The 21,784-nt window shown below is 54.9% G+C and overlaps 2 protein-coding genes across 11 annotated transcripts; one reads left to right on the top strand and one right to left on the bottom strand.

Moving 5' to 3' along the window:
* Positions 1-1,172: 1,172 nt before the first annotated feature.
* Positions 1,173-15,754, top strand: STX6 (syntaxin 6). 2 transcript variants are annotated; one of them, XR_014885347.1, is made up of 9 exons: positions 1,173-1,321; positions 3,652-3,821; positions 4,401-4,495; positions 6,806-6,868; positions 8,697-8,819; positions 10,058-10,164; positions 11,658-11,752; positions 13,365-14,023; positions 15,538-15,754. XR_014885347.1 is itself a non-coding variant. In XM_010715776.2 (8 exons), exons 1-8 carry the CDS (start codon positions 1,230-1,232, stop codon positions 13,439-13,441), a joined length of 822 nt encoding a protein of 273 aa, XP_010714078.2. In that variant the 5' UTR covers positions 1,173-1,229; the 3' UTR covers positions 13,442-15,452. The 2 variants fall into 2 exon arrangements, 1 of the variants encoding a protein (XP_010714078.2); XM_010715776.2 differs by lacking the exon at positions 15,538-15,754 and having other exon boundaries at positions 13,365-15,452.
* On the bottom strand, positions 15,714-21,364 carry KIAA1614 (KIAA1614 ortholog). 9 transcript variants are annotated; one of them, XM_085232196.1, is made up of 9 exons: positions 21,271-21,364; positions 20,037-20,387; positions 19,651-19,714; positions 18,615-18,761; positions 17,240-18,379; positions 16,907-17,099; positions 16,650-16,765; positions 16,392-16,576; positions 15,714-16,257 (listed from the first exon to the last, which is right to left on the bottom strand). In XM_085232196.1, exons 1-9 carry the CDS (start codon positions 21,362-21,364, stop codon positions 16,064-16,066), a joined length of 2,484 nt encoding a protein of 827 aa, XP_085088322.1. In that variant the 3' UTR covers positions 15,714-16,063. The 9 variants fall into 9 exon arrangements, 8 of the variants coding, with proteins under 8 accessions (XP_085088322.1, XP_085088319.1, XP_085088316.1 ...); XM_085232193.1 differs by lacking the exon at positions 21,271-21,364 and adding an exon at positions 20,642-20,773 and having other exon boundaries at positions 17,240-18,505; XM_085232190.1 differs by lacking the exon at positions 21,271-21,364 and adding an exon at positions 20,472-20,614 and having other exon boundaries at positions 17,240-18,505.
* Positions 21,365-21,784: the final 420 nt, after the last annotated feature.

Genomic DNA, 21,784 nt, shown 5'->3' with positions numbered 1-21,784 from the left:
GTAGCTTTTCCCCAAAAAGAAAAGACATGTCTTGTATGTCAAATGCACCTTCTTAGCAGCATGGGCTCACACACAGCCCTGTGCATGTACGTACATGCCAGAGGAATTCTCTTGATAAAGCATTCAGTGAGCCCTGTACTTTCTTGCAGTTTGGATTGTGATGAGCTGGAGCTTCCCTGCACAGTGTTTCATCAGATCCTCCCTGGCCAGTTCTGCAGCTGGCTGCCACTCACCAGCATGAGGAAAGCTGAAAGCTGCCTGGCCCTTCCAAGCCAAAAATCTGAGCTTGACAGCAAGATGAGCCCACTCTGAAACAATAGCAGCGCAATCTGAGTGGTTTTCACACAAAAAAAATGTTCACCATTTCCAGCATCAAAGAAAAGGTTGCCTTTTTTCTTCCTCTGAAGTTCACACCTTCCCTATGATTAGCCCAGCATACAGCTATGCTGCGCTGCACCCAAGCTGTGGTTTCTCAGGTATGGGGATGGCTGGAGCAGCAGGCAGCTGTCTTTCTTCACCCCACAGCCCCATAAACCAGTCTGACATGTGTCCTCACCCCTCACTCGTGAGTAAGCGTGCTGCGATTGCAAAAGCCACTCACCTGGTTCCCATGCTGAGGAGGCATCTCTGCTAATGGGTTTTCCACAAGCAAAGCGGCATCACCTTGGCTAGGGAGGCTGGGCTGCAGCTATGTGAGGGAAGTGCAGGTAGGAGCAACGCCCTTTGGTCAGTGGGGTGAAGATATGGAGATATGGGGGGTTATCATCCTGAGCATGGAGCTGGGGTCTGGATCAAGCCTGATGGGGAGCGGCTGAGGGAATGGCAAGGGGCAGTGTGGAGGAGCCCAGGAGAGAACTCATCGCTCTACAGCTCCTAAAAGGAGGCTGTGCTGAGGTGGGTCAGCCTCTGCTCCTAGTAACAGCGGTAGGATGAGAGGTGATGGCATCACGTTGTGTCAGGGGAGGCTCAGGTTGGGTATGAGGAACATTTCTCCTCCAAAAGAGCAGCGATACAGCGGCACAAGCTGCCCACCGAGGTGCTGGGGTCAGTGGAGATGTTACAGAGCCGTGGAAATGAGGCGGCGAGCGACACAAACTCAACCCCAGCACTGTGGGGTTGGTAGCTGGGTTAGCCCAGTCCAGCCGGTGCCCGCGCTGAGGGGAGGCGCTCCCTCAGAGTCCCGCCGCCATGGCGGGACGGGGCGGGCGGTGGGGCGCGGGCGGCCGCGCATGCGCACAGGGCGGAGCGCTGGGCAGCCGGGGCGACTCGGCGGCGTCGGCGCCATCATGTCGATGGAGGACCCGTTCTTCGTGGTGAAGGGGTGAGGGATGTGTTTGGGTCTGTGAGAGAATAGGAGAGGGTTGGGGCGGCGGAAGGGTCTGTGAGGGGAGAGGGAGAGGAGAGAGTTAGGAATGCGAGGGGGTGGGGGAAGACGGCTGTGAGGAGGAGGAGTGCTGGGGTAATAGGGAGGCCTTGAGGGGGAGGGAATAGGAGGGGAAGGGATGGGAGGGATGAGGGTGAGGGGTATGTGGGGAGAAGAGTGAGGGGCAGGGGAGTTCAGAGGAAAGTGAAGTTGGGGCTGCGAGGGGAAGGGGAGGGTTGGGGCTGGGGGGCGGTGAGGGGTCAGCAGGGATGGGGGGGGGCTGAGGGATCAACAGGGATCTTGGAGGGGGCTGAGGGATCAGCAGGGATCTTGGGGTAAGCAAGGATATGGGGGGCTGTGAGAAGCCATCAGGAATCTTGGAAGTTCTGTGAGGGTCCATGCCCTGCTGTTATTCCCAAAGCCGTTCCCACCCCCCCCAAAACTCCCCCTGCAAGGCGTGTGCCAGAGATGTGCCTACACAAAGACAGTGTTCAGAGGGGCTCTGAGCAGCAGAAGGCCTCGCTGGAAGCTCTGCAGGGATGCTGTGAGCTGGAGATGTGCTTGTTGCAGGTGCAGCACCTGGGATGCTGGCGTGGCTGACCAGCTTGGGGGCAACGTGTCCAGCTGTCCTTATCATTGATCAGCGGCACGTGGGATGTGAGGTTGCAGATGTCACTGTGCAATGGGCAGAGTGGGGCTGAATCCAAGCTGCTCCTCATTGAGGGCATCCCCAGAGCACCAGAGCCTGGTCACCATGCTGAGAGAGAGGATCAGGCACCAGGCTTAGGAAGAAACCTGTGTGGATAGTGGCACTGAGGAAAGCCTGAACAAAGGCAAACGCAAAACAAAGGCAGTTGAGGTCAGAGGAAAGGGAAACTGTAATTAATAGGGGGAAAGAAGCTTAGCTTCCAAAATTCAGTGTGGAGCCACTTTCAACTCCTGCTGTTGCTGTCCTGCTCCACGTGGCAGTGGCACAGCGCTCAGGAAGAGCGGTGGGAAAAGCCAGGTGAGCACAGGAGGTGTGGGAAAGGCTGTGGGGCAGCCAGCAGAAGGGGATTGCTGCCAGGCTAAGCTGGTGCTGGGGAGAACAAATGCTAATTGCTATGGGTGGGGAGCAAACAGCGGGTCAGGCTTTCCAGAGAGATTCCCACGCCACAATGGGAAGAGGCTGGGAGGGGAGAGGGATGTTGTGCTGTTCCCGGTGTTAATGATTAGCCAGCAGATTAAGGTGGAAGGAGTTGAGCCACATGGCATTCAGTTTGCTTTTGTTGCGTTTGTAACTCCTCCTGCTAGGATGTCCAGCTTTGAATTCCTGCTGGTAGGTACTTTTCCAAGTACGTACAGGTGAAAAAAAACAGAGCTTTTGCTTGCAAGCAGCAGAGAGAACAGAGCTGCTGACCTTAGGGCTCTAGACATGACAGATACAGAGCCATAGACATGGCTGCTGTCTGGTGCAGACATGGTTCATCCCTTCTGGGCTTTCCCAACAGATAAACAGTTTTCCTTTGCTGGAGATGAATCCCTGCATCTTATGTGGACACTGACTTTCTGCTGGCTGTCACACCAGCAAAACATCATCTGCATCTTTCATCCTGGCTCCTCCTGGACCTGGGTGATTTGTTCCCAGGCCAGGGCTGCAGTGTCTGTAGGTACAGAGAATTGCTACCTGCAGCTCACCCCTAATCACAAATGCAGCATTCAGTGCTGTCAGCAAAGCCTGTGTTCCCATGTTGTGAATGCACTCGTCTCCAAAAAGCTTAGAGCAGCAGAAAAGACTTCTGTTCCCTAAGCCAGTGTAGTAGAGCTGTGTAGTTTTTTAACGCTAACTTAAAATAAACAATGCTGCACTCAACAATTTGCCTAACTATTGTAGGGACAGTTCCTGTAAATGTTGTTTGTCCTTGGGGTATCTTGCTCAGGTAGTCTTTAGAGGAATGCAGAAATTAATTGCCACAAGGGCAGCCTTGTCCAGCTGCTCACGCTGTGCTGTCTCACCTTTGTACCACTCAGCAGAAACTACTCCTGCTGCAACTGGTCTTTTTGTTAGTTGTGGTAGCTGGCCTGTAAGTTGTTTCTTGTCGCTTTGTGCTTCAACAGGAGAGGAGACTTGGTTGTCCAGTGGGTATGGCGAATCCTTATTGCACAAAATAAACTAGAAGTGGTTGAAGGAAAGGCTCTTGCAGGGAGGCTGCAGTTCCAAGCTCTTCTGGGCATGGCGTGTCCCAGCACGACTGCTGCAGAACAGCTGATGCAGTCCCTTCACTCCTCTTTCTTCACCTCAACCTCAGGGAAGTGCAGAAAGCTGTGAACACTGCCCAGGGGCTCTTCCAGAGGTGGACAGAGCTCTTGCAGGATCCCTCCATTGCCACAAGAGAAGAAATCGACTGGACCACTAATGAGCTCAGGAACAATCTGCGGAGCATTGAGTGGGACCTGGAAGACTTGGATGAAACAATTAATATCCTTTCTGGAGTTCTTTGGAGGTTGGGGCATGCAGTTCCTAAGCTGTAAGAAATAGCTACGTAACAGCTCTTGCTGGTAGTTAATTTTTGCAGAAACCAGGACTATCAGGGATTGAATTTTGCATTTACCTCAGCTTTTCTCAAACAGCAAATGAGTTCAGCAAGAGAATTTCCCTCTGCCTTTTGTTTTCCCTTTGACGAGGTATATTATAAGATGCTTTGTTCTTAGAAGCTTGTTGTGTTGCATGAATTTGGACTTCTGTGTAGTCACTCATACTCCAGGCTAGCTTCCAAAATTATTCCTTTTCCCTCAGCTGAAAGCACTGCGCAGCATTGGAGAACTGAAAAAAAAAACCAACAAAAAAAAGCAGGAGAGGAACCTCATTCTGGTGCATGTACTGTGTTGAATGTTGCTGCCATGCTTTCATTCCTCCAGTATCTAGCGTTTTGCTAATCAAATTATAGGAAAAGGTGCAGCACAGTGGAAAAGTGCCTCTTCACGGGCTCCCATCAGGGCAGTTTGTCTGTCTGTGTGCGCTGAACATCACTCAGAGACTCCTTGACTCCTCCCCTACGCATTGTTGAGGCAAACCCTCGGAAGTTCAACCTGGATGCCACGGAGCTGGGTATCAGAAAGTCCTTCATCACGAGCACGCGGCAGGTGGTCAGGGTAAGGAGCAAGGACTGGGATAGGGAAAGAGAAGGCAGCTTGAGTGGTTAAAAAAAGGCAATGGGGTGACTAGGTCAGTGCTGAACAGGAGAGCAGAGAGTAAGTCTGCTACCTGCTCGCCCTCAGGCTGCCTTCTCATCCCCACATCACGTGTTCCAACGTCAGGAGGACTGCCTGCCTGGGGTCAGGTGCAGGGGCCACATTGCCTAGCATGCCTCTCTTGTACTGATGAATCTGGAAGCCTATACGAACTGGAAAGGAAGACTAAAAGACCCTTCTGCTATGCAAGTCTCCTTTCAGGGCTAAAGGAAATTTAGCCTATTCGGTGCTTGCATTTCTGTTTTTCAGAAACAGAGTCCACTTTGAATACTGACATCTGTTTAGAGCCCGGTGTTATTTATGTGGCTTCCTCCTGCTACAAAGCAGTCAAAACAACCATTAGTTTTATTTTTAACTCAGGGAAGATTTTTTTAGTTTAAAATCACACTCTTAAATATCAGTACTTCAGAGAGAGGCGGGCCTGGCAAAGCTCTGCCTGTTGGGCCACAGCTTCACGCAGCTCAGTGCTACGGACAGCGGTAAAATGAAGTTCAGTAGCACCTGCAAGAGCAGCAGCATTTAATCACAGAATCACAGAAACACCAAGGTTGGAAAAGACCTACAAGATCATCCAGTCCAACCACCCACCTATCATCAATAGTTCTCACTAAACCATATCCCTCAACACAAAATCCAAACGTTCCTTGAATACCTCCAGGGTCGGTGACTCCCCTGGGCAGCCCGTTCCAGTGCCTGACCACTCTTTCAGAAAAGTTAGTAGTATTTCCTAATGTCCAGCCTAAATCTCCCCTGGTGCAGCTTGAAGCCATTCCCTCTAGTCCTATCACCAGTTACAGAAAGAAGAGGCTGACCCCCAGCTCACTACAACCTCCCTTCAGGTGGTTATAGAGAGCAATAAGGTCTCCCCTGAGCCTCCTTATTCACATAGCTGTTAGGGAGGATTCAGAAGCAGGAGGAGTATTTTAACAGCTCGGTGGTAATAAGTAGAGAAGAAAAAATCTTTCTGAAATCTTCACTGCCTGCTAACACACTGGTTAGGAAGTTTTCTCCCTATTAATAGTACACTCAGTGCAGCTTAGTTTCTGCTTTCCCTCATGGCTCTGATGTTCCTCCTTGACAAGCTGCATTGCTGTGTCTAGCAACAAGCTTGTTATCCTACCTGCAGTCCTGCAGTCCAGAGGCAGTTCTTAAGGCTCGCTGCCTGGGAGCTGATCCTGAAGCCACACCAGTCCCAGCAGCAGACACGGTGCTTGCTGCCCTGTCCTCAGTGTAGTCAGCTTTTGAAAGAAACAGGATCAGGCAAGCCTGCATTCTAGGTCCTCTTTTCCTGATTGAAAGCTGCTGCCTGATGGGTTTTGGAACAGCGTGTCTTACTGATAAATGAAATTCTTTACTGGTGGCGTGCAGTTATTTGACTTATGTTTTCCATGGAGAGAGTTCATGATAGAAAGCAGCTTGTGCATTAGAAGTAACCGGGTGGGATCTGTTGCTTAAACGATACGTCTCTGAGCAGTAAAACATACCTATGTGTCTTCAGGTGACATCAGAACTCTGCTGGTGGGTAAGGTCAGTCAGCACCTGCTGGATCATACTGGCTCCTTGCTCAGCTGCACTATAGAAACTAAACTGGTTTGCACTGGGAGTAGGAGCCTCCTGTGGCTAACTGCCTTCTGTAGGAAGGCAAAATGTCACGAGTAAAAGAAAACACAGACACAGTCAGGGAGGAGGGCCATAGGACAGGAAATCTATCTTGTCCTTTGCAAGATTAAATCAGCTACAACTGGGAATAAAGTGCAGGCTACAGGCTCCCAAGACCTTCAAGAACATAACTTCTTTACAGTCTGTCAATGGGATCATTAATCTAGTGTTATACAAATCAAAGTGTTTCTGGCAGTCTAATCTAGCTGTAGATATCCTTCTTCATTGCAGAGGAGTTGGACTAAATGACCTTTAAAGGTCCCTTCCAACCCAAATGATTATCTGATTCTATAAAAATGAGTAGTAAATAAGGAATATTTTCAAAATATTCCATTGCTGTTGGTTCTAGTATTAGTAAAGCAATGTACTGCAGTGGAGCTTTTAACAGCATTTTTTCAGACTCTTCAAAACTGTATGTTTTCAAAGAAAATTTCCCTTCTCTCACTCCCCACAAAGAAATCTTTCTGGGTATAGACAGCTTGGTAGCAAACTGAAGCTGAAAGTCACCTCAAATCCAATGCTTATGTACTTCTTCTTTCTTTGAACAAACAGGAAATGAAGGATCAGATGTCAAACTCCTCCATGCAAGCACTGGCTGAAAGAAAAAACAGGCAGGTGAGAATCAGAATGGGCAAGCTAAGTGAATGCAGTGGTTATTTGGCACTTTAAAGAGCTAGAAGGATTTATCAGCTCTAACAGCTGTTTTGAGACATGTGTTAGGTGAAGCTTTCGTGTCACTTAGTCTGGAGACCCAACCATAATGTAGAGCATATAGCGTGGTTAAAGCTCCTTTAAAGCTGTAAGTACCATATATATCCCATTTTGTAGCACATCACCTTGCAGACATTTGTTCTGGGAAGGGGCTTGCATGCTGCAGCAAAGCTGTGTGTTTGAGCCACGTCTGTCTCACTGATCTGAGAGCATTGGTTTTGTCAGGCTTGTTGCTGTCACCCTCTTTCAAACCTGTCTCTCAAAGTAAGTCACCACTCACCATCTGTCTCCATCTTCAGAAATGCTTGTGTACAGCCATCAGCATTGCATCACCCTGCAGAAGGGGGAATCTCCTCCATCTCAGGAGGAACAGTCAGAATCCAATTCCGTAGATGTAATCCCGTGCTCTGCTGTATTTAGGAGCCAGGACTCCACATCCCCTCACAAATAGCTGCTTCACGTGATAATTAACCTTGTAAGAAGATGGAAGAAGCTCAAGCAGTCTCAGGTTGTCTGCACTTGTAATCTAAGGAATAGAAATAGATGCGGCTTTTGCTTCTCCTTGGCTGGTGAGACTGTAAGGAGATCTTTGAGCTGACTTCCAGAGCTGCCTCTGTCAGCGTTGGCGTGCCATATCTGGCTGCATCAGTCTTTATCACTTGTGGCAAAAATGATAAACTGCAAGAAGATACTGAGAAGCACGGAGCTGGTTTGTCAGCCTGTTACAGGCTTAACTGATGTGCTTGGCAAAAACTTGGAGAAGCAAAGTCCCTTACTGCCTTCCTCAAACAAGCCTGTAGCTGTCTCTAAGTTTTGCTGCTTTACTTAAAACTGCTAGCTGCAGGAGACCATATGGCCCAGCTCATGCAGTGACATCTGGTCAGGAAAACTCATTTCCCCTTGCCATCTTCCTTCCCCAGCCCCTCGCCTTCCCTCAAGTCCACAGAGCCTCAGTGGGGCTGGGCCGCAGCTTCTCCAGCACGTCTCTGTGTCAGAGAGGCCAGCTTTTGGCTGATGGTGACCTGATCGTCATGGACTGAGGCTGGCAAACACAGACTTCCCTCCGGAAGCTGCATCAGAGCTTCCTTCCAGGGACCAGATATCCTCAGCTGGAAAGCCACTTCTCTGCTGGCTTTGCACTAGCTTCTGTGTTGAGGTCATAGAGCAGATAGAGAGTGTAATCTTGCAGTGTGGCATACTTGCAACATAGCAGGTAACCTGAATCAGAGAACGTAAGTCCCGCCTACAACACTGTTGTCTTTATATTGCACCGTTTTACTGTCAGTTCATCTGGTTAAGTACTTTATCCAGACCTTCAGCCCTGGTCATTAGCAGCGTGGCGTTCAGTTCCATCTATACACCTGTTAACACGATGTATCTGGATACTTCCCAGCTCAGACGTCCTCCTAGCACACAGTGCTGCATCTTGAACAGACCTTTACTAGTCCTTTGGGCAGTGCAGGCCTCCTGCTTGCGCTGTCTGTCAGTCGTGCTCCAGCTCTCCTGTTAGTGGAGCAGCATTTCTGCAATAATCATGCTGCAGCTATTTCCCATGCTGGTATTTGGCATTGCATTGTTTTAGTTTGTGCCAGCACTCTGGCTGAATACCAGTAGAGTGGGAGGAAAAGGATGCTGTAGGCATGTGCACGGGAGCATTGCCTTGTCCTCCTTGCCTGAGACCAGCTGTGAGCAGACACAGAGGTGTTGCTGAGGGACTTCTGCATCTGTTTAGGCACTCCTGGGTGAAAGCAGCAGTCAGAATTGGAGCTCTGGACCTGACAAATACAGCCGTCTGGACCGGGATCTGCAATTAGCAAATTCACACTTCATTGAGGAGCAGCAAGCTCAACAACAGGTAATGCAGCTGGCACAAGGCAGACCAAATAGCTTTGCTTGCCAAATGGGTGTCATGGGGATGGGGTTCAGACTTCAGGAGCCAGAAAAAAACCAGCCCTCGGCTGGCCTGGATCCAGGAGCCTGACAGCCTGGTAGCTTGAAATACACCTGTGCATATGTTCCATGTACAGCACAGCTTTGGATGCATCTTGCTTGCTGCAGTTTTTAACCATTGAGGCTTGTCTTCCACTTACATAGAGAAGGTAAACAAAGTCTGGAAGCAGCAGCACGTTGAGTTTTAGTATTACAAGAATTGCTGAAATCCTTGGAAGAGTAGAAACGTTGCAACCTGAAGAGCATTCATTTATCTTCCTAAACTTTCCCGTGTTAAAAAATGAGCTGGTGTTTGCTGCTGTTTGTGTGCATCCCCATCAGAACAGTCAGGGAGCAGGAGCACGTGCCTTCTTCCTTTTCCTGTCCTTGTCAACATGAGATTCATGAGAAAGCCTGGGTGAGGGCTTTGCAAGGAGCCCTGGCGAGGTGCTCCTCTGGAGCAGTGCCCGAGCAGCTCAGATCCGCCTCCAGCAGCCCACCCAGACACAGGCCTGTAAATAGGCCGCCTCTCCAGGCAGCAAGCTCTGCTGAAGCTTCTGATACGTGATGCCAGCCAGCTTTCAGATGAATTTTACCTAGTGACTCTAGGAAGATAAATAGATTCCAAAGTAGGTAACTAGGGTAAAGCTAATCCTTAGCGTGATTGTGCCCTGAAAGTGACTTAAACCATCAGCAGACCTATTCCTTTGGCACATTGAGAGCCAGACGGGTTATTTTTAGCTCTAGAAGCTGCAACAGTGTCTTACTTGTGTTAACCCCTCACTAACTGCAGCGTTTCCCATACACTACCTCAGCAGGGCTCCTGCTCTGGGCAGCAAAGCTTGAGGTTTTGCTGCCTGCAAAGAGTCATCTTAGAGGTTGGTGCAGCAGGGAAGGGACGTTGCTATGCCGAGGCTGAATTTGGAGGCATGGTTGAGGAAACTGCAGCCAGCTGTGCCACAGGAACAGGGGACGGCTCTCCTGCTGCTGCCACTTCTCACGCATTTCTTAGAAACACGGTCCTTGTTTCCTGGAACCTTGGGTCTGTTCCCAGGCACCACAGTTGACGTTGGCAGAGTTAGTGAGCATCCGTCCACGCTGTGGACCCAGCTGCAGAAGGAAGCAGATGTATGATCACCCATTTTTCTTTCTTTCTGGCCCCAGTTGATTGTGGAGCAGCAAGACGAGCAGTTGGAGCTGGTCTCTGGCAGCATTGGGGTGCTGAAGAACATGTCCCAACGCATCGGCGGGGAGCTGGAGGAGCAGGCAGTGTAAGTATGTCACAGGGTGCCAAAGGCCCTCCAGGTGTGGAGCTGGCTGCAGCACAGCTGGGGGTCCTCACTGATACCCCTGTTGCATCCTTGAATTTCCTGGTCCCTCAGGCAGCCCCTCCTAGCTCATCTGCAGCACCTTAGGCTGCCTTTGATTTCAGGCCGTGGAAGGCATTTCATATTGCAGCCTGAAAGGATCCTACCGCAGCCATGTTCCTTTCAAAGCCTGCACCTGGGGCAGGTTTAGCTGCCAGTTTACCTTCCCTTCTCTCTTTACTCATTTTTAAACACCACCCTTAAGGCACACAGTAAAGCTCCTTGGCTTCTAGCAGCCAGCAGTGTGCAACAGATGAGGGAAGGCAGTGCTGCCTATTAAGAATACTGGGTGCTTTCCCACTCCGTGGGGTTTTGTGCTACCCCAGACAACTGTGACCCGGGAGCTCAGAGCTCAGCCTTGTCACACAGAGCTGCATTCATAGTTAAAGCTAAAAATAATCCTCACCCACACAGAGGGTTAAAGGGTAGCTCACAAAGTAGCTTGTATCCACCCATTTACATATAAATTAGATTTCTTTCCTTGTGCACGTCCTTTGGAAAGAAGTGCATGAAATTCTCAGATGTGCAGACTAACAGACACGAAGGGTTTGTGCCTTAACCCCCCTTGTTTGGCTGACGAGAGTCTGGAGGGCTGTGAGCCCTTGTGATGTCTTTGGTGAATAGGAGGAACTCTAAAGCACCTCCTGTGTGAAGCCTGGCCAGGCAGGTTGGTGTGGTGCATCTGTTTCCAGGTCACCACATAAGCCATCAGTGCTTGCTAGCAGCTAATCAAGGCAATATGGCTTTTTTCTACAACTCTTTGTTCTCCATGCTTTTAAGGGTGTTATGTTTTAAAGTTCTACTCACTGGAGATGGCTGGGATAGCTTTGATCCTGGATGTGCTTTGTCTGTCTTCAGGTGGGTTCTTGGCTCTGATAAAGCACAGCTACAGAAAGGCTTTCAGATCTGTTACAGTTGCTGTGTGGAGGAACTGGAGGGGTAACTTCAGTAGCATTTAAAAAGCACCTTAAAAGCAATTGCAAATCTCAGTCCTGCTTGATACCAGAGTGGAACAAGATTTTAGCTTCAAGTGCAAGCCCTCAGCAAGAGAAGGGATTTAAAGTCCAAACTGGCACCTTGATCTACACGTTCACTGCTAATCATGGATTATAAGCAAAACTTTCATCTTCAAAGGAGGAAACCCCCACTGCTCACCTTTTAGTGATATGCAGAGCTGGGGGACCAGTCCGACAGGTGTCCCCATGACTTCTCACTTTCCACCAAAGCTGAGCTGCTGCTTCAGCAGGATTTTTTTCCCCTTGGGTGCTTTCAGGAGACCGTGCTGTGTTGCTTTTCTCAGCCACTGTGTTCTGATCAGCGTGCACGAGGGCAGCAAACCATCCCAGAGGCACGTGTTGCTTTACTTGTTGACCACTGCTGTGCTTCTCTGTCCCCAGGATGCTGGACGACTTCTCCCACGAGTTGGACAGCACTCACTCACGGCTCGATAATGTCATGAAGAAGCTCGCTAAAGTGTCTCACATGACAAGTGGTAGGTCCAGGGCTGTGGGGTCTGGGCCTGGAAATGGGGAGGCACTCCTGTCAATGTTAGGGACGGAACACTATGCGCTCCCACATCCAAGTAGAGAGGAGGGAGCAGCTCCAGCTGCTTGAGAGGTTAAAGAGGGAGAAGGCATCCAAACCTTGCAGCTGCTCGTGCCCAGATACTGCTCTGCAGTCTGCCCTCAGCCCTTGTGTTATATACAGGTGTCTTTTTATTTATGTTGTTACTACTGCTCTGGGAAAAAAACCCTTCTTAGACGATAAGGAAGGAGAGTTCTGTATCCTCTCATGCTGCTCGCGGTTTCCCAGGCCACCTGCTGAGCAAAACACCGCCACCGTGCGTGCCTTCTCCAGCTGCAGCAAGTCCCTCTGCTAACCTCGCCTGCCCGTGCGCTGCTGGCGCCAGCGCTGCCGACGGGAGGACGGTCGAACGCGTTTCCTGGTGGCGAGGAGAGGCGATTTCTGCGCTGGGGAGGCTGAGCCCACGAGAAAAGTCCTTATAAGGCTGTGCCTGAACGTGGTGGGCTGGCGGCCGGCCGGGTGCCGTGGGCAGAGCAAACAGGAAGCTCGTGCCTGCCGGGAAGTCCCCGCCGCTCGCTCCCCGCGTTGCGGTGCTCTCCGCGTCGCCTCCTCCGCTGCCGGTGCTCGTGTGTGGGGGGTGGGAGCGGCAGGGAGGGAGGGAGGGAGGGAGGAGGGAACCGCTCTACAGGATCGGGCCGGGCGGGGAACTCACGGGGAATCCGTGCCGCCGCCGGCACTGCGAGCAACAGGGCTGATGGGGACGGCTCTTCCCAGGGCTGGCTGCAGCGCGCAGTGAGTGGTGCCAGCAGCTCCGTCCCCACACTGCACCATCTCACAGGGGCCGTGTGTCTGCCGGTGCAGACGTGGTCGTGGACGGAGAGCAGCTGTGCAGCCCGGCGTCGCCCACTCACAGCTTGCTGCAGACAGAGCTCATCTGGGGGAAGGCCAGCCCTGCACCAGTCATGTGGCTTCTGCGGTGCGGGCGCAGCTTGCGCTGTGTCCAGGGACAGTGGGGTTCCTGGTGCCAGGAAGTCGGAGGCGAGCTTGAATCCAGATGGGGGAAACTTTCACTGTAGGAGCAGAACGGTGTCAGACAGTGTAGAGCAGCGGTACAGGCTGGTATGGTTTTGTTCTGTAAAATGCATTCATATCTTTTCCAAAAAAACATAAGAATTCCTCCAGTGGTGTGCTGAGCTCCCTAAGGCAGATCCTAGAGGCAGTGCAGTGTTTGAGCATGTGCAGAGCACAAACAAGTCCGTCCACAAGCAGTAACACAGAGCAGCTCTCTGCTTCTTCCCGATCACTTTTGAACCAGCTTATCAAATCTGTTTGAACTTGACTGGAGAGAAACCTCAAAATTCCACACTGGAGTCCCAAAAAGCAGCTGCGTCCTGGAAGAGAAGCGCTGTCACCCCACAGGCAGTAGGGAGGAGCCTGCAGAAGGGCATGGTGTTTGTTCTGCTGGTGAGGGAGCTTTCCTTTAGAAAGGAAGCACAGTGAAAGCAGCGTGGTAAGGAACAGCTCTTCTCCAGCTTTCCTTCTATTAAAGTAAGAGGACCAACACTTCCTTTCTCTTCCAGATCGGCGGCAGTGGTGTGCAATCATCGTCCTCTTTATCATCTTGCTGGTGGTGCTGGTCCTGTTGATTTTCCTGTGATGGACTGAACTTCCTTGGACGCCTCCTCTCCTTTCCCCGGCCCCTGTAGCACGGGGAAATGAAACTCTTTCCGTCCGACCACAGAGATCCCTGTCAAGAAGACCCGTGCCTGGCTCTCACCGTTCTCCTCCGAGGACCAAGGCCTGGCTCCACCACCGTCTCCCCCAGCTCTGGGGAGGGCAGACAGAGGACAGGAAGCAGTTGTGGCTCCCCGATCCCGTCGGGCTGCCTCCTGCCCCACGGTGCTGCCATCTGGTCCCCAGGCCCTGGAGGGAACTGAACCCTTTGCAGGTATGAGCCAGCTGCAGCAATCCCAAGCCCTCTGTGTGGACACGGAGCAAGGAGCCTTGGCAGGGTATCGGGGGTGGAAGTGTTTCGCTGAGCATTACAAACTGCATCACCAGCCTGTGGGATGCTTGCCAGCCAGAAGCATTACTGGGAGGAGCGGTGGCCTGAAACCCCGCAGCAACACGCACCCAAAGCAAGGAAGGGCAGCCCCAGCCAGCACCACGCCTTCCAGTTAGCACCAAAACCCTGCAGCATTCACATCCAGGACCCAAGGCAGGAGCTGACACGCTGCAGGTAGGTGAGCTGCAGGTGTGCTGTCCTGCCATCGATGGACATGCAGGGCTGGGGCCATCAGCCTGAGGCTGGTTTCACATAGCTCGTCAAGTCACCTCCTGTTACACAAGCCTCTCCGGCTCGCTGACTGATGCTTTCTTTCCCCTTGTATAACCAAGCTTCTGTTTAACAGCTGCTTCCCTTTGGCAAGTGATTTGTCAGGTCTAAAATAACTTATTTTTTTTTTAAGGAAAGGTTCTTTTAGTGATTTTTGATGACCGTTTGAGCCGCATTCATTCTGCGGCTGCAGGATGCATTATCAGAGGAACGGGGACTAACTATGTATTTTAAGTGCACACAAACTTGTAAATAGGATGTCTTAATTTTCCCCAACTGCTATTTTTTTTTTTTTTTGGAAACTTAGTTGTAAGCAACCCACAGCCAGGAAGCTCAGAGCCAGGTCACATTCTGTATCACTTCCCCCTGCTTTTGTTACCTTCGGGTTGTTTGGCATGGGGAATGCCTCAGCAGTGCTGGCCAGGCACGGATAGCAAAATGCCGTGAGGAAAGCTCACCCTGGCAGGGTTACTGGGGAGAAATACAGATGGGTTTTGTGCAGTTGATTACAGGAGGAAGGGGTGATGCTTCAGGAAAGAAAAAGTTTTGTAGTGAAGTCTGCTCCTGTACTTTGGGGGGGGAGGAGAGCACCAAAAGATGGGAGGCAGGCTGACTTGCGCCTTCCATCTGGGTCTCAGATGGGGCTGGGGGAGGAAGCTGACTGGTGCTGACAATGAGGCCTCTGCTGAAAAAGCAAACCAGGCCTCCAGAACCACACTCCTCACAAAGGAAATTCGGCACCTAAAGCACTCTGTCGCCCAGGACACGTAGCCCTGGCAGTTTCTGGCTCTGTTTGGGTCTGCCCAGTCCCTCCTATTGAGCCCTTGCCCACTGGTGGCACTGTGCCTTTTGCAGCCAGGCTTGGGATGAGGGGAGACCCAACAGCCCTGCCTTGTCAGAGCATCTCCTCTTGTAATGAACGCACACGTGCCCTTAACGCCAACCTGCACAAGTGATCTCGGCAGTTCTCTCAGTCATTGCACAACGTCTTGTCTCTTTTGGTTACGCTGTAAGAAATACGTACTGTCTCTTTCCCAAGGCAGGCTCAGTGTCTGCACAGTGCTCTGAGCTTCAGACCTCTCTGAGAGCGGGTTTTCGGTATGGTTGTATGTCGTCCAGGAGTCCGGGAGTGGCTCCTGGTGCTCCATGCAGGAGTGCTCTGTGCCAGGTTGCAGCCCTGCTGCCGTGCTCTGTGTCTGTCCAGGTGTCACTGCTACCCAACTGTCTTTGCTCCTTTCCTCTTGTACGTTTGCTTTTTCTGTTAGTGGTGTTGCCCCTCCCTTTAATCCTAAATAAACGCATTACTGCTGCCGGTGTGTGATGGCAGAGGAAACACCGGTCTCTCTTGTAGTAATGAGGACAAGCCTGGGGGCTCTTTGCCTGTGTGGCACCAGAGTGCAGCAGTTCCATCCCATCAGGGGCAGGCAGCACATCCCCAGCCTGGGCACCAAGGCAGGAGAAGCTGTGAGACCACCGCTGTGAAGGACCCGCATCCCCCCCAGCCCCAGCTCCCCCCGCCTGCTCTGCTCTGATCCACCCAGCCCGTGTGCCACCCGCAGTACGTTCATTACATATATACACACACAACACCATGTGTTGTCATTGCATATATATATACATATATATATATTTACAGTTCTGTGGTTTGTTTTTTCTTTTTGCAGTTTGAAATAATTTAAAAGAAACCCACCAGCTCACAGGCAGAGGTTTCCAGCTGAGGCAGGGAGAATCCAGGGCCGGAGAGCCGAGGTGTCCCCGTGCCAGGGGCAGGTCCTTGGTCCCACGTTGCCTCCCAGGGTGCCCTGCTGTCCCCATCCCTGCAGGGGACTGTGCATAAGCAGGGCAGCTCCAGGCCCTTTGTCTTGGTGAGGTCCTTATTGCATTTTAGCTCCGTGCAGGACTCCGGCAGCACCTGCAGATCGCTCCGCTCCTGGAGCCACGCCGCTACCGCCGAGCCGGGCGCTGCCTTAGCACACGCAGGGCCAGGCTGTCTGCCTGCAGCAGCAGCTCCCGGATGCGTGCCAGCCCCAGGCCCGACACAGCAGCCCCGTTGACCTGCAGGATCTCATCGCCCACCCCCAGCAGCCCCGCGTACAGCTTGGCCGTGCCCGCGTCCGCCATCTCCTGCACGTAGACACCTGCAGAGAGAGGTGCAGGCAACTGAGCTGCCAGGTGAGCCGGCAGCCCCCAGCGCACGAAACCCATCTGAGTGATGGTCTTCGATAAGGTCCCTTCCTACTTAAGCTGGTCTACCGTTCCATGGCCACAGTACCTGTGTCGGGCCGGCCGTGCCCGGAGGTGACCTGGAAGCCGAAGGAGCCGTGTGGTGGCCGTTCTATCTCCAGCAGGCTGGTGCCGTCGGGGAACACCTCCACCACACGCCCCACCGTGCGCGGCCGGTCGGGTGCACCGATGTCCTCCACGCTCAGCGAGTGCCGCGGCCCCGAGGCTGCCTTCCTGCGGGGAGATGCTGTGAGCCCAGCACGGCACCACCAGGCCAGGGCTAAGCGAGGCCACGTTCCCATCCCACCTGTCCCCGTCCCCTGGCTGGGACAGCAGGTATGCATTGGCTCGGGGCGCCCTGCCCAGCAGGCTGTGCAGGCTCTGTATGGAGGCGGCTTTTTGGGGCTGGCGGAACGGTGACACCTGGAGAAGTGTGACAGTGAGACATGAGGCACCAAAACCCTGCGCCCTGCTACGCACCCTCGTACCCCTCAACCTCCCCAGCCCTCTCCAGCCCTCCCCAGCCAACAAAGCCCCATCTCCCCCTTGCAGAGGATGGCTCACCAGTGCCTGCAGTGAGGGTGACCGCTTCACGCTGGGGCCGTTGGGTGCAGGGCCGGGCAGCTGCTCCATGCTGTAGCAGCGGAAGCGGCCCAGGCGCTGCTTGGTGCTCTGGCTCAGGCTGCATAGGAGCCGCTTCAGCCCCGAGGATGCCACATCCCCGCTGCCCTTCCGGCTTGTTGCCCGTGCTGGCTCCCTGCAGGACAATGCCCAACAGTGTTTAGCAGTAGCTTGTCCCCAAAAACATCCTCACCCTGCTCCAGTGTGACTTCTATGTCACGAGGCCGAGCCCGGTGCTGAACCGAGGAGGGATGCTCATAGACCCTCACCACTCACCCAGGTGTTGCGTTCCCATCATGCTGTGCCTTGAGCGTCCTGGTCGTCTCCCCAGGTTGTGCTGCCAGCCCATCGGGGCGGCTCCCACAGCCCTGTCCATGGGTGTTGATGCAGTTATTAGTGGACAAGGCACGCAGGGGGCTCCCCGGGAGCCAGACAGGGCCACAGGGCCCCCGCCGCTGCCCCGCACCCTTAGGTTGAGGCGAAGTGCCCCCAGCATCAGGCTCCGGACACTGGCGGCTGCTAGCAGGGACGCTTGTCCTGCAAGGCACCTGGGAGCAGGCTTTTGTAGTTGTGATGGCAGATTGGTTGTGGGAAGGCCCCGTGGGCCTCGAGGAGGGGACTGGTGACTCTCCATTGCCCACCGCCTCGCTGGTGTGCCTCCCATCCTGGCTGCCAGCTGTACCCGCTGGTGGGGGGCAAAGTGTCCCCGAGCCCCCGGCCACACTCGTGCCCTTCTCCTTCTGTGTTGGGGTGCGGGGGCTGCGGTGGCCACGAGCCCGGGGCTCCCGATGCCCCCGTGGGTGGGGGCTGCGGGGCCGCGGCTCCTCGCTGTCGGTCCGGCAACCATCGGAGGTGTCAGTGCTCTCCAGTGCTGAGTCTGCCTCATCCCCACGGGCAACGTTCCCGATGTAAGTCTCCTTGATCTTCTCAGTGTGAATGCGCTGCCGGGAAGGCAGGATCCAGAGCGGGGACCCCCCAGGACCCAGCGGCCGGGCCTTGGGTTCGGGCTGGGCAGCAGCACCAGGACCCGTGCGCTCCCGTCCCCGTGCCACGGGGCTGCCTTCAGCCGGCACGGCGGCACCGAGCAGGGAGCCACAGGTCTGGCACTTGCCCCCAGCAGGGACATCACCGCCCCAGGATTTCACGGGGCCATCCCCGGGGTGCCCACGGGGCTCTCCACCGCTGCGCTCCAGCGCTGAGCCCAGCACCCGGCGGTGCCGCAGCCGCTCCAGATAGCGCACCTCGGCGTCGCGGGCCGACTCGTCCTCGAAGCGCACGCGGGACGGCGAGGGTCCCCGTGGCCGCCGGGGCTCCCTGCAGCCCGACTCCCCGCTGGATGAGTCGCTCAGACTGCCGCCCGCCGGGCCCTCCACCTCCCTTGTGGTGACGCTGGGTCTCGGTGTCCCGCTGGGCTCCCTGCAGTGGGGACAGAGGGGTGGCGAGCTGTAGGGACAATCCTCCATCGTGGGGTGAGAAGTGTGGCTAACGAGCCCAGCAGCGCTGAGTCCACATGACCCCGCATACGGCCCCCGAGCTGCACCTCTGCCGGGGCGGTCACGCATGCCAAAAGGGAGCGTACATGAGGGGTCAGGAGTCAGTCATGGGGTATGGGCTGGATGTAGGGTGGGATGTGGCACGGCGCGGGGCTCACCTGGGGTGCGCGGCGGTGGGCAGCAGCAGGAGGTCGTGGCTGGCGCGCAGCGGGTTGGTGCGAGCCTTCATGCGGGCGCGCTGCAGCAGCTGCTTGGCCTGCTCATGGCGTGGGCTCAGCTCGAGCTCCTGCCCGGGAACAAAGGCCCTGCAGGGAAGGATTAGCAAAAAATAACACGGATTAAAAGTGGTTTAGCGGTGACGGGGCTGCTCTGCGGGGAGAAAGCGGTGTCTGGCTTGCAGGCACTGGGGATACCCCTGCAGGCAGCCCCAGAGTTGTCGCACTGCAGTAGCAGTAATTTAGGGGGTTCAGCAACAAGCCTTGGGCCATGACCTGCACCAGGGACATCCCAGAGGCATGTGAGTAAACCGAAGCAGGTGCTGCCCCAGCCCTGCAACTTTGGGCTGTGCTCAGCCCCACTCCTTTATCCACGTGCACAGGGGTTCCCTGCCCTGGGGGGAACCCACAACCATGCACGGCCCCATTCTTGCACTGCCCTCCTCCCCCCATTGGCCACAGCCCTAATCCTCCTGATTAAAATAATCAGCTCGGCGATCACTCTGGGGATCCTGGCTCCAGCCTGCCCGCAGCTGGAACACACCCATGCCCCATGCCAAACTGTGGGGAGCCACTGCCATGAACCTCAATTTTGTCTTCCCCAAGGCACCCCACCTGTACCCACCAGCACCAACTGAGCCTCAGCTGCCTGAGTGCTGGAAAACTGATCATTGCCACATAAGTGCTTCCACTCCAAATTATCCCCAGACCTCCTCCATCCTGCCCCCCAGCACTGCTGCTGCAGCCCCTCTCACCTGCCCATCCCTCCTCGTATTTTTAGCCCCACTGCTGAGGTTTATCATTAGGCCAATGAGATTAAGCATTCCTACCTCCTGTAAGCTCTTAAGCACTGGGGAGACATTTCTGTCCGACTCCTCTCTCCCGTCACGGACACCTGGCGCCAGCCCTGCTCTGTCCCCTCACAGTACCCCCGGGCCCCATTTCTCCCAGAACCCATTTGTCCCCAGTTGAAGCCTACCTGCAGCCCTCAGCATCCTGCAGCGAGACCCCTGAGTCCCAGTCGCCATCACTTGCTGGCACCTCTGGAATGGGAGAAGGAGGAAGGCATCACTGGGAGCTCCCAGCCCCACGCCAACTCCCTCTGGGACCAATTCCCCAAAATGTGTTTTGCCACTAGAGAGCCCACGAAATGGGCACAGGATCCTGGGGCTGCGGGGATGGAAATTGGAAAGTCATACAATCATAGATCCATAGAATGGCATAGGTTGGAGGAGACCCAAAGCCCCCCCCAGCCCTCCCCCCTCCGTGGACTGGCTGCCCTCCAGTTCAGGCTGCCCAGGGCCCATCTCCATAGGAGAGGTCCCCATGGAGACCTGCAACAATGGCAGAGGCTCAGGCACGCACCGTGCATCCCCAGCACCTCGTGCAGCAGCCGCCGGTTCCTCTCCACCCTCTCAGCCAAGGACAGCGGCTCCGGGCCCGCCGTCACCTCCTTGCCAGCAGAAACCAGAGGGGGAGAGCCCCCCAGGCCCCCCCGCTCCCCCCATGGCGCAGTGCCATCCAGCAGCCCGTCGGTCAGGTACGTGCGGAGCTGCGCCCGCGGTTCCTCGGCTCCAGCCTTCCCCCTGCGGGCACGGGGCTTCTTGGGCGAGGGCCGCTCAGCTCCACGCTTCTCCTTCAGCGCCTTCACTTTGCCCTCCAGCACGGCGTGGGGGTCCCGGGGGGGCTCTGCGGGACGGGGCCCTTCCATGTGCCCTGCGAGGAGAGAGCGCGTGAGGGCAGCCCGCCCGCGGCCTACGTGGCCGGCCCCGAGTGATGCCAAGCCCTCGGAGCACAAACCCTGCATGGAAGCGCCTTCCCAATGGCACCGATGGAGCCCTCCGTGCCCCGCTCGGCCCAGCAGCCTCTCATCCCCTCCCAGGGAGCCCGCAATGCGCTGGGGATGAAGAACACCCCTCCGTCACCCTGGGCCCCCACAGAGCCAGGACAGCCACGAGGGCCGGGCTTACCCCGAGCATCGGGAGAGGGCCGGGATGGAGGGAGAAGAAAGCGGAAGAGGAGAAGGAAGCATAGGGAGGAAATTAAAAAAAAAGCAGCAAATCCCAGCCACTCCAGCCCTGCCTGAGCTCCGCCGCTTGGCTGGGCTGCTGGCTGCGGCCGGCCCTGCCTCCCGCCCGGCCTCCCCCTCCTCCTCCTCCTCCTCCTCCACCCGCTCCATGGCGGGGCTCCCAGCCAAACCCGGCACAGATGCTGACACCCAAGCTGGAGGGGGCCATGGGGCCACCGCGGTCACACGCAGCCCAGGGGACACCGGGGACACGGTGCACCTAGAGCAGTGCCAAGGCCACCCGTGGGACACCCTCTGGTTGTGCAAACAAACGGCCGGGACCCCCCCCCCCCCACGCACCCTAAGAGCGCTCCCCCATCCCTGAGCACCCCATGGTTCTTCTCTGGCATCTTTCATCCCCAGCAAAACCCGCAGTGCTGGAGCATCCCATGTGCATCACCCGCATCCCGGCTCTTCCTGCTTGCCCCCAGGCCGCAGCCGTGCCCTCGCCCCAAAGCCCAGCAGCCCCATCCCCGCACAGCCCCATCCCACCGCAGGGACCCCAATCCCCCCACGCTGGGCAGCACTTACCTGCAGGCACGGGACATGCCAGGGAGCTGCAGGGCCCATGGGCGAGGCGGTCCCGCTGCACGCTGCGGCTTTTGCTATTCATCATTGGTTTCATAATCCCGGGACCCAGAGGAAATCACTGGGATTATGAAATTGTTTTAATCCCCTCCACCCCCCCAGCTCCAGCCCCCACCAGCGCGAGAAACCGCCGTTATCTTCTTAAATCAGCCCCAGCAGGGCAGGGGCATCGCAATTTCCGGCAGCAGCGCTGCAAATCCCATTGGGGAGCTGCCGGGCCCTACAGCCCCACGGGGTGGATTCGGGGACCCGGTGGGCACAGCCCCACAGCACAGAGGGGGGGAAGGCGGGCGCAGAGCAGCGACAAACGAGCGTCAGGTCATTGGAAAACAAAGAGCTTGTAATAATGAAAAAAAGGACAGATTGAGTAACCAATCACTTTTTCCTTTTAAAAACACAATCACAGTAACTTTGCTTTTATACAACCACCTAGGAACTAGGAAACAGTATCACATTG

Source organism: Meleagris gallopavo, chromosome 10 (genome assembly GCF_905368555.1).
Source record: "Meleagris gallopavo chromosome 10, MGAL_WU_HG_1.1, whole genome shotgun sequence".
Taxonomy (NCBI): domain Eukaryota; kingdom Metazoa; phylum Chordata; class Aves; order Galliformes; family Phasianidae; genus Meleagris; species Meleagris gallopavo.
The sequence above is the reverse complement of the archived record's forward strand: the minus strand, read 5'-3'. Positions and strand labels throughout refer to the sequence as shown.